This window comes from Typopeltis vanoorti, chromosome 19, assembly GCF_054136105.1.
Source record: "Typopeltis vanoorti isolate ZY-2024b chromosome 19, IOZ_Tvanoo_1.0, whole genome shotgun sequence".
In the NCBI taxonomy this organism is placed as follows: Eukaryota; Metazoa; Arthropoda; class Arachnida; order Uropygi; family Thelyphonidae; genus Typopeltis; species Typopeltis vanoorti.
Genome location: NC_143567.1, coordinates 24,479,274 through 24,493,964, shown reverse-complemented (window position 1 = coordinate 24,493,964; position 14,691 = coordinate 24,479,274). Strand labels below are relative to the sequence as shown.

At 36.5% G+C, this 14,691-nt stretch overlaps 1 protein-coding gene across 1 annotated transcript in view; it reads left to right on the top strand.

Annotated features, from left to right (window-relative positions):
- Coprox (oxygen-dependent coproporphyrinogen-III oxidase) overlaps positions 1-14,691 on the top strand; it is a 124,824-nt gene that overhangs the window by 97,330 nt on the left and 12,803 nt on the right. The window contains exon 10 of the mRNA XM_090409253.1: positions 11,193-11,272. Coding sequence (XP_090265379.1) covers positions 11,193-11,272 — 80 coding nt within the window. The remainder of the gene's footprint in view (positions 1-11,192; positions 11,273-14,691) is intronic.

Sequence of the window (14,691 nt, the reverse complement as noted above, 5' to 3'; positions counted from 1 at the left end):
AGAGGTCATTGACATCTTAAGTACCTTGTTCCCACAAGATATAACCGCATTGTTTGCTCACTGCCTAAACTCCAATTATTTTTCTTGGAAAAATAAAATCTATCAACAGTTAACAGGCTTGGCAATGGGAAGCCCACTCTCACCTTCATGTGCTGACCTCTTTATGGAAGATTTAGAAAACAAAATCTTATCACAAATTTTACCTAGACCTAAAATTTGGTTTAGATACGTAGACGATATCTTCATCATATGGAACAATAACAAAGATGACATATATGATTTTCTCAAAAAGATCAACGCTTTCCATCATTCTATTAAATTCACTCTGGAACTTGAAAGAGAAAAACAACTTCCGTTTTTAGACATCTTAATCAAAAAACAAACTGATGGCGGTATAAATCTATCGGTGTACAGAAAACCGACCAATACAGGTCGCTACCTACATTTTAACTCCTCTCACCACATATCACATAAACTCAGCATTGTACACATGTTAAAGAAAAGAGCAATTCGCATCACAACGGACAACGAGACCCTTCAAGATGAGTTAAAATTTATTTCCAACAATCTGTATTTGAACGGCTATCCAAGAAGACTAGTCAATAAAGTCCTTTTCTCTGAACCACCACAAAGAGAACAAGAAGAGATTCAATATATAAAAACGATTGCAATTCCGTATGTAAGTGGCATCTCCAACAAGCTCACCAGCCTCCTCAAACAACACAAAATAAGAGTAACATTTAAACCAATAGAATCTATTCGTAAACTACTAAGATCTCCAAAAGACAACCATCCTTTCTATAAATATGCTGGAGTTTATAATATTCCATGCGCTTGTGGCTCTAGTTACATCGGACAGACTTCGAAATCAGGCAAAAAGAACACATTGGCTATGTCAAAAACAACAGACAGGATATTTCTGGCCTATCGTCTCATTTCTCTACAACTAACCATGTCATCGAGTGGGACAAAAGCTGTTCTCCTTACATAGAGGAAGATTACCATTCAAGAATTTTCAAAGAAGCAGCCACAGTCGCCTGTTCTACTGTCAACCTTAACAGAAATCGAGGCCTAATACTCCCAGAGATATGGAAAACCCTAATCAGAACTTTAAAAATGGAAGAAATGAACTTTAATACAAACTACAGAAGTTCCTTAGCAACAGCTAGCTAACCTTATACATGCAATACATGTTTCACTGACGTTCGATACTATCCTATTTGTAATTATTCTAGTCAGTTTTTTACAGTTACGCATAATTGTGAGATTGTTTAAACTTATAAGTACCCTGAAGATGCCAACAGTTAAAGTGTGGCGAAACTAGTTGGTTCAGTTTAATAATAAAATTGATCAACACTTGATCCGCAACCAAATATTATTATTATACTAATTTATGATCAAGAAAATACCTTCATGATAAATTGAATAACTGTTGTAATAGATATGGTATTAAGGTAAGCAATAGCAAGACAGTACTACAGGATATGTAGTACTATCATATCCTGTACACCCCTTGGGGATACATGTCAGGAATTTGATGATGATGATATTAGAATAATATAATAAGAAATATAATATCGGGTGCTTAAGGGTCAAAGCTGTATAACTGAGAGGAGACCTCCACATAGCCTTTAAAGGAATGCGGAGAACCGACCAGGGCTTCTGACCTAATGTCCAATCCTCACCTTCTCGTGGTGCACCCTGTTGGGTATCTACTTTGATACTGAACGAATGAGGATGGGCTGGCAATTTGGGATTTAGCCGTCCAAATTGTATTCTTATTGGTTAAACCAAAATAAAAAATGATGGTACAACATGACAAAATTTCATGCTGGCTGGGGCGTCGCCCGGTTAAACAAGGCCCCCGTTGTTTTCGCCAGGGAACCAGGGCAAACAGCGAAAAGTCAGCTACTGGAACAAATCTGAAAACAAACCCCAACTCAACATCACCAGAGTTAAAGATCGGTACTATCAACGTAAGAAGCCTGAATGGCAAAGAAATGGAGCTAGCTGAGGAATTAGATAAGTACCAGATCGACATAATAGGGGTGACTGAAACAAAAAAGACCAAAACTGGTGAGATCTTTCTGAGCAATAAATACAAAATGTTATATTCAGGCAATAACAATCAAGGAAAAGAAGGAGTAGCCATAGTATTCAACACAAAATACGAGGCTAATCTTCTTGAATGGCAGTCAGTCTCAAGTAGAGTAATGGGGGCAAATATGAGAATGGGGAACTGGACAATGAGACTTATTTGTGCCTATGGTCCCACAGAAGGTTCTACTAAGGTAGAAGTGTAGGAATTTTTTGAGGCTTTAGAAAAAGCAACTGACACAATGAAAAAGGAAAAGTTGGTCCTTGTTGGGGATCTAAATAGTAGAGTAGGAAATGATTGTGAGACATACAAAAATATTTTGGGAAAATTTGGAGAAAAGAGCAAAGCTAATAATAATGGCAAATATCTGTTGGATTTCTGCTCAGGACATGGACTGGTTATTACTAACACCATGTTCCAACATAAAAATGTGCACAAATTCACATGGAGAGAAGAGGCTAGGAATAAGAAAAGTCTCATTGACTATGTTATTGTTGATAGTGATGTTTTCTCCCTGGTGCAGGACACCAGAGTGTACAGAGGATTTGAAATTGGAAGTGATCACTATTTAGTCTTGAGCAGGATAAAATTGAATTTCATATTGAAAAGAATAACATGTAAGAAAGTTTTAAAGCGAATAAAAGTTGAGCAGCTCTCAGATGTAAACTGTAGACTAAAATACAGGAATATTATTGAAAAGAAAATGAAAGAGTTTGAGAACAGGAATCAAACCTTGGAGATTCAGTGGCAAACTCTGAAGGAAACATTGATTGATTCTGCCAGAGAGGCATGTGGTGAGGTTGTGTGCAAAGATAAAAAAATCAGAACTCCCTGGTGGACACAGGAAGTTAAAGAGGCAGTGAAGGAAAAGAAGAAAGCATATCAAAAGTTCCTGGCAAATAAGTCAGCTTTTACTCTTACAGAATACAGAGACAAATGTAAGAAAGCTAAACAGTGTGTAAAACTAGCTAAACAAAAGTCATGGGAGGACTTGGGCAAGAATATAGAAAATAAATATCAAGAAGGTGGCAAAATATTCTGGAGGTTGTTGAAGAAGCTTAGGAATGGAGGAAAGAGTGCTGTAAAAGGAATTAGAGATGATAAAGGTGAAATGAAAACAGGAGAAAAAGATATCCTTGAAGTATGGAGTAATTACTTTGAAAAACTGCTAAATGAAACAAGCAGTGATGACAGCATAGTGATAAAAAACACTGACCAGGCATGCAGTCAGGAATACATATCCTTACTTGAAGTAGAAAAAGCGATCAAAGGCTTGAAATGTGGAAAGGCAGCAGGAGTAGATGATATTCGACCAGAAATGCTGAAGTATGGTGGTATAAGAGTCTTACAGTGGCTGCACTGCATAGTTCAGAAAGCCTGGACAGAGGGACGAATTCCCGATTATTGGAGTAGAGCTCTCATAGTACCCATGTATAAAAAGGGAAATAAAACTGAATGTGAGAATTACAGAGGTATTTCCCTACTGAGTGTTCCTGGCAAGATCTATGCAAGTATACTTGAGAAACGGTTGAGAAGAATTGTGGAAGAAAAGCTTGGTGAAGAACAAGCTGGATTCAGGCCAAATAGAGGCTGTCAGGATCAGATCTTCACTTTACGACAAATAGTCGAGAAAGCATGGGAATATAACAAAGATCTGTATTTAAGTTTTGTCGATTTGGAAAAGGCATATGACAAGGTGCCAAGAGAGAAGCTATTCAATATGCTGCAGTTATATGGTGTCAATGGGGCATTATATCAAGCAATACTTAGTCTTTATTTGAGTTGTGAGTCAGCAGTTAGAATTGAAGGAAGTACAGGAAGATGGTTTAATGTTAAATCTGGTGTGAGACAAGGATGTACATTATCCCCTCTGTTATTCATTATCTATATGGATCACATTATGAAGGAATGTGGTATTAAACCTGATATCAAAATTGGAGATGTTAATGTCAGCTCTTTGCTTTATGCGGATGATGTTATACTTCTAAATAAATCCGCTACAAGTCTGCAAGATTCTCTGACTAAATTGAATAACTGTTGTAATAGATATGGTATGAAGGTCAGCAATAAAAAGACAAAGACAATGAAAATAGGCAGAATCATTGAAAATGTCAACTGTGTTGTGAATGGTGAACCTGTGGAACAAGTAAAACATTTCAACTACTTAGGCACAATTTTTACTGAAGATGGTAAACTAAATATAGAAATAGACAACAGAATCAGCAAAGCTGGTATCGTGGGAAGTCAATTGAATAAATTCATATGGAATAAGAAAGAAATTAGTCGGAACACTAAATTAGCTGTATACAAGACTGTGTTCAAACCAATTTTAACTTATGGATCTGAGAGCTGGGTCAGAAGTAAAACACTTGACCAAAGACTAGAGACCGCAGATATGAGAGTCCTGAGAAAGATTAGAGGCGTGAACAGATGGCATCAATGGCAATATCATATTAAAAATGAGGATATTAGGAAAGAACTTGACATTGTCAGCATCCAGGAATGCGTTAGCAGAGCTAATCTCAGATGGTATGGTCACTTAAATAGAATGGGAGAGGAAATATTAGCAAAACAAGTGTTCTCTGCCAGGTTGGCAGGAAAACGACCCAGAGGAAGACCAAGGTATAGGTGGATTGATACGGTACAAAGTGCCTTAGACGATAGAAATATAAGATCTGATAATGTTGGAGTCTTGACAAGTAACAGACTGATTTGGAGGAAAATTGTAGATAGGAAGTTAGTAATGATGTAATTTTTTCATGTAGTACTGTCATATCCTGTACACCCCTTGAGGGTACATGGCAGGAATTTGATGATGATGATGATGAAATATAATATTTATATAATATAAGAAAATAATATTTATTTATTGATATTTTGCTGTGTCAAACCCAGCCTCTTCAGAGCACAAATAATAGTTTGTACAGAACAGTAACAATTGGTTAACTGTGGGACCAGTTTAAAAATTTTAACAGATAACACAAGGAACTAAAGTTCTAATTGGTTCCATCTGTGGTTGGATAAGTAGAGAGTTAAGAAGTATTAATTTGATCTTAAAATGACTGTCTCCCAAATTTTTGATTAATTGATACAGCCATTCTTGTTGAGGTTTGGAGTATGTTTTAAAGCGACTGTTGATTCTAAAGACAGTCTCTGACTTATGACTTCTGTGTAGCACTTTTGTAGCACAACGTGGTGCTAAAAAAAGTAATGTTAAACATAAAGTAATCAATGCCTTAAAAGAGGTGTACAATAATATTAATATTATGATCACCAAAGTAGACAAAGGTAATGCTGCAGTGCTAATGAATCAAACTGAATATGAAAACAAAATGCACATTCTTTTACAAGTTCAGTCTACATATAAAGTCATAGATTGTGATCCTACTTCATAAATCCTGAAAGAAAGTCACTTCCTGGCCAATAGAAACTGTGAAGAAAGTCAAGTCTTCTCATGTAAAACCACACAGAATATATGGAGCATAAAAAGTCACAAACGATATGCACCCCTATGCCTAATTGTGAATAACATAGAGAGTTCCACATTTAATCTTGCTAAACATTTGATTAAATTACTATCCCTTCTCATAGGTAATATTTCTTCATTTGTAAAAAAATTTGTATGTTCACCTAAAAAGTAAAGATCATATTTTTAAAAGTTCAGACATAATGATTAGTTTCAATATTACTTCACTATTCATCAATGTATCATTAACTGATACCCTTAAGTTGTTAGTCTTATTTCCCTCTAATTTTCAATTATTCAAATGTACAGTACATGCATAATATTTCATATGGAAAAGGAAGATATACAATCAACTAGATGGGACAGCACTGAGCTAATAAAATTAAAAAAATACTAAATGTTCTCAAGTTCCCTTTCATCTCTTAATACACAATACCACAGCAAAACTGTTATCATCTAATACATTCAGAGCACATCCAAAAAGATATCCAGAGTGCTTATTAAATATCAGCTCCTTATCACATTTAAACCACACAGCTGTCAACCCTCATCTGTTCACCTAAGAACAAACTCTCTCCTTTATCACATCCAGGGTGCATGAATTGCCCTGTACTTGAGACCTGCCTTACTATGTACAGACAAGAAGACCCATTGGCATTAAGCACCATCATTATCACAAGTCAGGACTAGGCAGACCATGTGTCCTGTATGAAGAGATACAGGATCACAAAGAAATGCTACACAGAAGTCAGAGAGAGAATGTTTTTGGAATCAGCAGTGGCTTTAAAACATTCCCCAAACCTCAACAAGAATGGCTGTATCAATTAACCAAAAATCTGGGAGACACTCATTTTAAGATCAAATTAATACTTGTTATATCTCTCCTTATCCATCAATAGGTGGCACCAATTATGTTGTCTCTTATCATTTTTAAACTGGTACCACTGTTAAGCAATTATTACTGTTTTCCTGACAAATTGTTCTTTGTGCTCTGAAGATGCTGGGTTTAACCCCAGCAAAATATCAGAAAATAATTTAATATTTATAATTAATACTGTTTTCTTATTTTTCTTGTGTTGTAAATTAAACCATTCTTATTTTTCTTGTGTTGTAAATTAAACCATTAAAAATAGATGAAACAATATTGAGTGGAGAGCAGAGATGCTAGTCATGGCATGCCATCCTACATCTATAAAAACAGTTTCATTAAAATTTATAATAGAAATTATTATTTTTAGGGTCAAAGCTGTATAACTGAGAGGAGACCTCCACATAGCCTTTAAAGGAATATGGAGAACCGACCAGGGCTTCTGACCTAATGTCCAATCCTCACCTTCTCATGGTGCACCCTGTCGGGTATCTACTTGGGTACTGAACGAACGAGGATGGGCTGGCAATTTGGGATTTAGCCGACCAAATTGTATTCTTATTGGTTAAACCAAAATAAAAAAAATGATGGCACAACATGACAAAATTTCATGTTGTTTCATGTAAATAGAGGCCTGTCAGGATCAGATCTTCACTTTACGACAAATAGTCAAGAAAGCATGGGAATATAACAAAGATCTGTATTTAAATGTTGTCAATTTGGAAAAGGCATATGACAGGGTGCCAAGAGAGAGAGAAGCCATTCAATATGCTACAGTTATATGGTGTCAATATTGATTATATCAAGCAATACGTAGTCTTTATTTGAGTTGTTAGTCAGCAGTTAGAATTGAAGGAAGTACAGGAAGATTTAATGTTAAATCTGTTGTGAGACAAGGATGTACATTATCCCCTCTGTTATTCATTATCTATATGGATCACGTTATGAAGGAAAGTGGTATCAAACATGATCTCAAAATTGGAGATGTTAATGTCAGCTCTTTGCTTTATGCGGATGTTTCTAAATAAATCCGCTACAAGTCTGCAAGATTCTCTGACTAAATTCAATAGCTGTTGTAATAGATATGGTATGAAGGTCAGCAATAAAAAGACAAAGACAAAAAATAGGCAGAATCATTGAAAATGTCAACTGTGTTGTGAATGGAGAACCTGTGGAACAAGTAAAACATTTCAGCTACTTTGGCATGATTTTTACTGAAGATGGTAAATTAAATATAGAAATAGACAACAGAATCAGCAAAGCTGATATGGTGGGAAGTTAATTGAATAAATTCATATGGAATAAGAGAGAAATTAGTCGGAACACTAAATTAGCTGTATACAAGACAGTGTTCAAACCAGTTTTAACTTATGGATCTGAGAGCTGGGTCAGAAGTAAAACACTTGACCAAAGACTAGAGACCGCAGATATGAGAGTCCTGAGAAAGATTATAGGTGTGAACGGATGGCATCAATGGCAATATCCATATTAAAAAAAAAACGAGGATATTAGGAAAGAACTTGACATTGTCAGCATCCAGGAATACGTTAGCAGAACTAATCTCAGGTGGTATGGTCACTTAAACAGAATGGGCAAAGAAAGATTAGCAAAACAAGTGTTCTCTGCCAGGTTGGCAGCAAAATGACCCAGAGGAAGACCAAGATGTAGGTGGATTGATACTGTACAAAGTGTCTTAGACGATAGAAATATAAGATCTGATAATGCTGGAGTCTTGACAAGTAACAGACTGATTTGGAGGAAAATTGTAGATAGGAAGTTAGTAACAATGTAATTTTTTTCATATAGTACTTTCATATCCTGTACACCCCTTGAGGGTACATGGCAGGAATTTAATGATGATTATTATTATTTTTAGTATTATAGCAATTTTCGTGGCATTGCTGTGGGACATCAACCACTGCAAATATCACTTCTTTTTTTTTTTTAAAGACAGAAGATGACGAGTCTCAATAGATTGCAGTATGGTGGCTGCTCTTCTATGCATGATACCCAGACCAGTACTTAAATCGTCTGTTTATGATTTGGTGCCTGCACATCACACCTGAATGGTGTGGCAAGGAAGTAGCTGCTGCACAATCTGAACAGCTGCTTTGATGCTTCTGTTCTAGTGGCCTCATTATCAGAACAATTGCACTGTAACAGTATGAAAGCAACTCCAGCTAGCAGTGCCTTTCAATGTAGCTCTTCATACACCATTAATCTTTAAAAAATTCTCTGTGTGTATGTGTGTGCGTGTGTGTGTGCATTATTAACATTAGACCTCCGATGGAGTTAGAAGACCCATAGACTCATTGCACAACATCTCCACACATCAGATCATCAAACCATTCTTTAAACTCATTCACCTCTTCTGCACTCACAATACTAACACTTTCAGATAGTACATTCCATTCCCTCACTCAGTACCAAGAACTTGTTCTTCCTTTCTTACATCCTCCTTATATAGCTTCCATTAATTCACTGTTGTTCTTCTCCTGTCTCCTTCCATTCTATGAAAAACATCTTCCATATTAATCTCATTTCAGGGATTATTTCAATTACTTGTTTGGAGAAGGTGTTAGGATTGGGAGAGGGGAAGTATTAATCAAATCATTGAAAAGATGCATAAAAATCTTGTTAGTTATCCCAGTTAGCACTGCTATGGTACCATAGAACATGAGACTGAGATTGACTAGGAGAAGATCATTCTGTGGGGAAAGTGTGAATGAATTACTAAGAGTTAAAGTGTGAATGAATTATGGTTGGAATTGCTAACATCTTCAATGTATTGGTGGAAGAGCTAGTTAAGAAAAGTGCTGGCTGTTGGGAGAATTATCAGGATTAATCAATATTCTGGGAGAAAAATGAAAAAATTGTGTTGGATCGTTACAGACAACTAATAATCTGGCTTCCTTTCCAGCTGGGTCTCTGAAATTAGAGAGGCGAATCCAGTTTGAATTATGTTCACCGAAGTGTTTATGACAGATTATCTCACAAATGAAATCGTCTTGTGAAATTAGACTGATCAAAGTCTAATTGGAAGGCAAAATCATTTATTTTGTAGCATAATAAAATTTAAGAAAAGTTACTCAAGATTCAATAAAATTATGAATTTGTCAAGTTGCTGACAAAAATTCAGTAGAATTTTTCTATACTTTAAAAAAAAATAAATAAAAATTATATAAGATTTATATAAAAATGTGTATATATATTTACATGCCAGCTGGTTGGCCGAGTGGTTAGTGTATCCGCTCTCCAGTTAAGAGGCTGCGGGTTTGAATCCCGCATAGGCATGAATATTTATAATTGTCTTCCACCTTCATGCATTCATTCATACAAGTGAATAAACACTCTCCTATGATGGAGTGGGTCACCATGGGAGAAGTAGACCCAACCCTCCTGCAATGGGAGAAGCCTTGACCCCTGCAGTGGGGAAAACAATGAAAAAACGAATTTATAATTTCAAAATTATTTTTATTTTTCAACATAATCTCCCTTAAGACTAATACATCTATTCCAGGGATGCTCCAGTGCCATTATCCCATCCCTGTGGTTCTCAGTAAGATCTACAAAAATACCCCTCTACAGCTGCAATCACCTCTTGATTCGAAGAAAAACACTGACCAGCAAAGAAGAGTTTTAGTTTTGGGAAGAGATAGAAATCAGATGGAGCCAAATCTGGGGAATAGGGTGGATGTTCCAACAATTCATAGTGCAGATCCCTTAATTTTCCCACTGCCAAAACACCTTTGTGGGCAGGTGCATTGTCCTGATGAAAGATGATTTTTTTCTTCTGCAAACCGGATTTTTTCTCATGAATTTTTTCTTCTAGTCTGGTTATTATCAGGATTTATCCGGTTATTGTTTTATCCTTTTCAAGATAATTAATAAACAAAATGCCTTTAGCATCCCAAAACACTGATGCCATGACCTCTCCTGCTGATGGAACCGACTTTGTCTTCTTTGGCCCTGAACAACCAGCTTCTGTCCATGTTTTAACTGCTGTTTGGATTCTGTTGTGTAATGGTGAATCTAAGTCTCATCCATAGTAATAAATCGACCCACAAAATCAGTTTTATTCTTGTTAAAATGCTCCAAGCACTGTTCTGAGATTTTCATGCGAGTGCGTTTTTGATCCGCTGTGAGCAAGCATGGCACCCATCTTGCACAAAGCTTTTTAATTTGCAATTCTTCATACAAAATATATCCTACATGTTATTTTTGAAATGCCTATAGTCTCAGCAATTTTACGCACTTTGACTCACCGGTCATCCAATACCATATCATGCACTTGATCAGTGATTTCTGGTGTTGTTACACTTTTTGGACATCCGCCTCTACAAGGCTGGTAGAGCCACATTTATACTCAGCAGCCCATTTCTTAATTGTTGAAAATAAAGGAGAAGAGTGCCCATGAACTTTTATGAACTTCAAATGAATTTCTTTTGGCCTTAAACCTTCTTTTACAAAGAATTTTATAACCACACCATACTCAGTTTTATCCATTTCAAGGGATACAGACAACACTTTTGCTTTAGACAGCTCTGTAAAACAAACTACTTGATAGAATGACTTGCAATTTCACATGGATGCTTATGACAGATGTACCAACTTAGAAAAAAAGAAATCGTGCCGATAGTGTTGACATCTATGGTAAAGGCCGAGAACTTTTCAGACCGTCCTTGTATATACCATAATTTTTATGTGGCAGCATTTAGTACAAATTTTACTTTGTATTTGTTTATTGTTTTTCTTTTCAGGAGAATGTCGAGGTATTGGTGGAATTTTCTTTGATGATCTTGACCAACCTGACCAAGAAAATGTTTTTAAATTTGTTAGTGTAAGTATTATCAGCAATTAAAAACTTAAGAGTAGGTACTCAGTATAACACACAAGACTAAAGCAATGGTCATTATAGTGTAATTTTTGCTATAGTAAAATTTGAAAAGAAAAGAATTTCCTCTCTCTCATTTTTGGGGGTTAAAAATACCCAACAAAGTATTGCGTTCAGTGGGATAATTTTGGCTTTATCTCACACCAAACTTTAACATGGGATCATCATTTCTTCCCTATCCCTAGTACTTTAATAGATCCTTAATTTACCCCCTTCTTCTTCTTCCCCCCCCCCTCATGCATGGTAGACTTTCAGTAATTGATAGTTAGCAGGTATGAAGTATTTTAAATTTTGAATCGCTAAAGGCTTGAAGTTCATACGGTTAGTCTAGTGACTATGCACTTCGAAACTATGCCTGGGGAAGGAGTGTCCTGATTTCGATTCCCATCGACAATGTGAGGAGCTTAAGGATCTTCCTCAGCCATAGCCAAGTTAGCTTGTCTTGGGCATGAGGAGCTTAAGGATCTTAATGACGTGAGGAGCTTAAGGATCTTCCTTAGCCATAGCCATGGTAGCTGGTCTTGGGTGTGGACAACAGGGTTTTTTATCCTTCAAACCGTCCTCATGAACACACTTGGATACAGTTGTGAATATTGTCCTTAGGGAATGCAGCAGAGAAGGGGCTATCCGGCTGCATTAATACGCCAGTAACCCTTCATTAGGAGGGGACTCAACCCTTCCTAGGTGGATGAGAAAAATAGGATAGGAAAGGCTTGAACTATATTGTTTAATGTGGGAGAAATGCTATGGAAGTTGTGTGCAGTGTTTGTAGTGTGTGGGATTTGAATTTGCTTATAAAATCTTTAAACTTAAAGTGAAGTATACTGAAAAGCATTGAAAGCAAGATGGCAGTAGCTTTGTCTATGCAAGAGTTAAATTTCAATTTTAGTTGTTTCGTTAAATATAAGATGTGCTGCATGTATTTGTTGGATTATATGGATAAGTTATGGATTGTTAAGGCAGCTGGAAGGAGAGTGTGTGTGCCAAATTCTACTTGAATGCAGAGTTTCGATGGTGATAATGTATTGGTGATTGAGGGTATCAATAGTGAGAATGTAACAAGAAGAATGAGTGCTTGTCATATAAAACGAAGAGAGATTTTGTGAAAGAGCAGCAACTGAGTGGTAGGAAAGTTATGAAAAGTAGGTGAGTGATCTGGAGGAAGAAGCAATCACTTTGGTGGTATGAATGGCAAGCGATGCAAGCATGTCAAAAGTCAGAAATAGCAAATGTATAAATCTGGTGAATGACACAGCAGAGAATAGTTAAAAGAAGATGATTCAAATGATAGCAGGACAGTACAAGAATGAAAGAAGTATGTAAAGAAATTAGCATGAAAGATATGGATGTGAGTGAGGATATTAGGAAAGAATTGATAAAGTTGGGGAATGAATTGAGGTAAGTACAGAGTGAGATAGGACACTATAGAGAAGAGATTGATAGTTGGAGCCATAAGAAGGAAGGTGCTGTTTCAGGAGAGTCAAGAATGAATGATTGCAGTGAAATGGGGAAAGTAGTGTAGTGTTGTATGAAGACTGTTGTGAAAGATGTGAAAATAGAGTGGGTTGTCAAAAGTATGTCTGAGAGGACCAATGATAGGAAGAGTGACTGGGTCTGTGGAGATGAGAGGAAATGTAGAGGAGTTGGCTGTGCTCATTGGAACAAATGATTTATAAGGTAGTGTGGGATTGGTAGTGTTGCTAGACACAGTGAAGTGGAAGACTGTGAGAAGGAGAATTGTGAGTGTGTTGCAAAGGCATGATAGTAGAGCAGTGATCATGAATGGTATGATATCTAGAATGTGCAGCAAGAGAGGACTTGAGTATGTGGATGTATGGATAAATTTGAAGGTTGTAGAGAGCTATTTGTTGTAGGTGGTCTACATTTGAGTGAAAGTGGTCAGGAAAATGAAAACTAGACAGTGGAACTGTTAGAGTAAGATTAAGAAAAAGGAAGACCAGATAGGGAGGAAGGAATGCTTCAATGGGAGCAAAAGACCAAAAAAAAACTTGAATGATGGGTAAGGAATTGTGGGATGGAAAGGGGGTGACCAGGGAAAAACTACTATACTTATGCACCAATGTGCAAGGAATATTAGAATATAAGGGTGCAGAGTTTATGGTTTTGACAGTTAGTCAATTCATAAATCATTGGTGTCAGTGAGATGTGGTTAACTGAGGATGGCATATTTACTGGAATATAATGTGATGGTTATTGCATTTTTTGAGAAGACAGGAAAGATAAAAGAGGAAGTGGGATATTACTGATGATTTCAGGAGAGTTCTGTTTTCTCAATGTGAAACTTGAAGAAAGAAGTAATGATAATGCTTTAATGCCATTTGGTATTAGATTAATTTAATCACAAATTTTAGATATTTAGTGGGATGTTGCTACAGGCCAAGGAATGCAGATAGAAATGATTTTGAAATGTTCATGCAGGCGAAACTAGTGAGCAACAAGCGAATGATAATAATGGGTGACTTTCATTATGGACGCATTGACAGGAAGCAGGAAATAATGTGTAAGGAGATTGAATTCCTTGAGCTATGGACAGTTATTTTATGCAACATGTAGTTGAAGCAACACTCTCTCTCTCTGAGGATAGAAATGCTCTCTATGAGGAGATTGAGGGTTTGTGGATTCCAAAAGTTGGTTTGATAGCCATAAAAAGGGAGGGGGGGGGTGGATATGATAGAAATGTTACTTAAAGGCTTTTATAGGATTGCTGCAGGGGAAATGTTTCACCTCTAGCACTTGGCTGGGGGGGGGGGGGGGGAGAACGAGAGGTCATTCTTTAAAGTTGAGTAAGAGTGTGTTTAGCAAGGGTGTGAAGACTAGATTTTTTAGGTGGTGAATGAATGGAATTTGTTGCCTCAGTCATTTGTGAGTACTTTGTCTGTTAATGATTTCAAGGAGAGGCATGACAGCTATTGCGTTGATAATTGGGATCTCCCACAATGATGATAATAATAATTCATATCATTACTAGACTTTGTTTTCAAGTATTGTGTTAGCAATAATAAATCTAAGTGATATTGTGAATCAACTTTAGGACATGGATAAAAGCATTCACATATTGTTGGCTATAGCAAAAAACAAGTAAAAAAATAACATGTCGAGCAGATCTGTTATTCTTTACTGACCCTCAGTAAAGCGAATCAAGATTGAGCAAGGGTCATAGGTGAAATGTAGACTCAAACACACGCATTATTATTGAAAATAAAAACCAAACCTTAGAGATTCAATGGCAAACCCTGAAAAAAAACATTGACTCAGCCAGGGAAGAATATGATGAGGTTGTCTGCAAAAATAGGAAAATCAAAATTACATGGTATTCTCAGGAAGTTAAAGAGGCAGTCAACAAA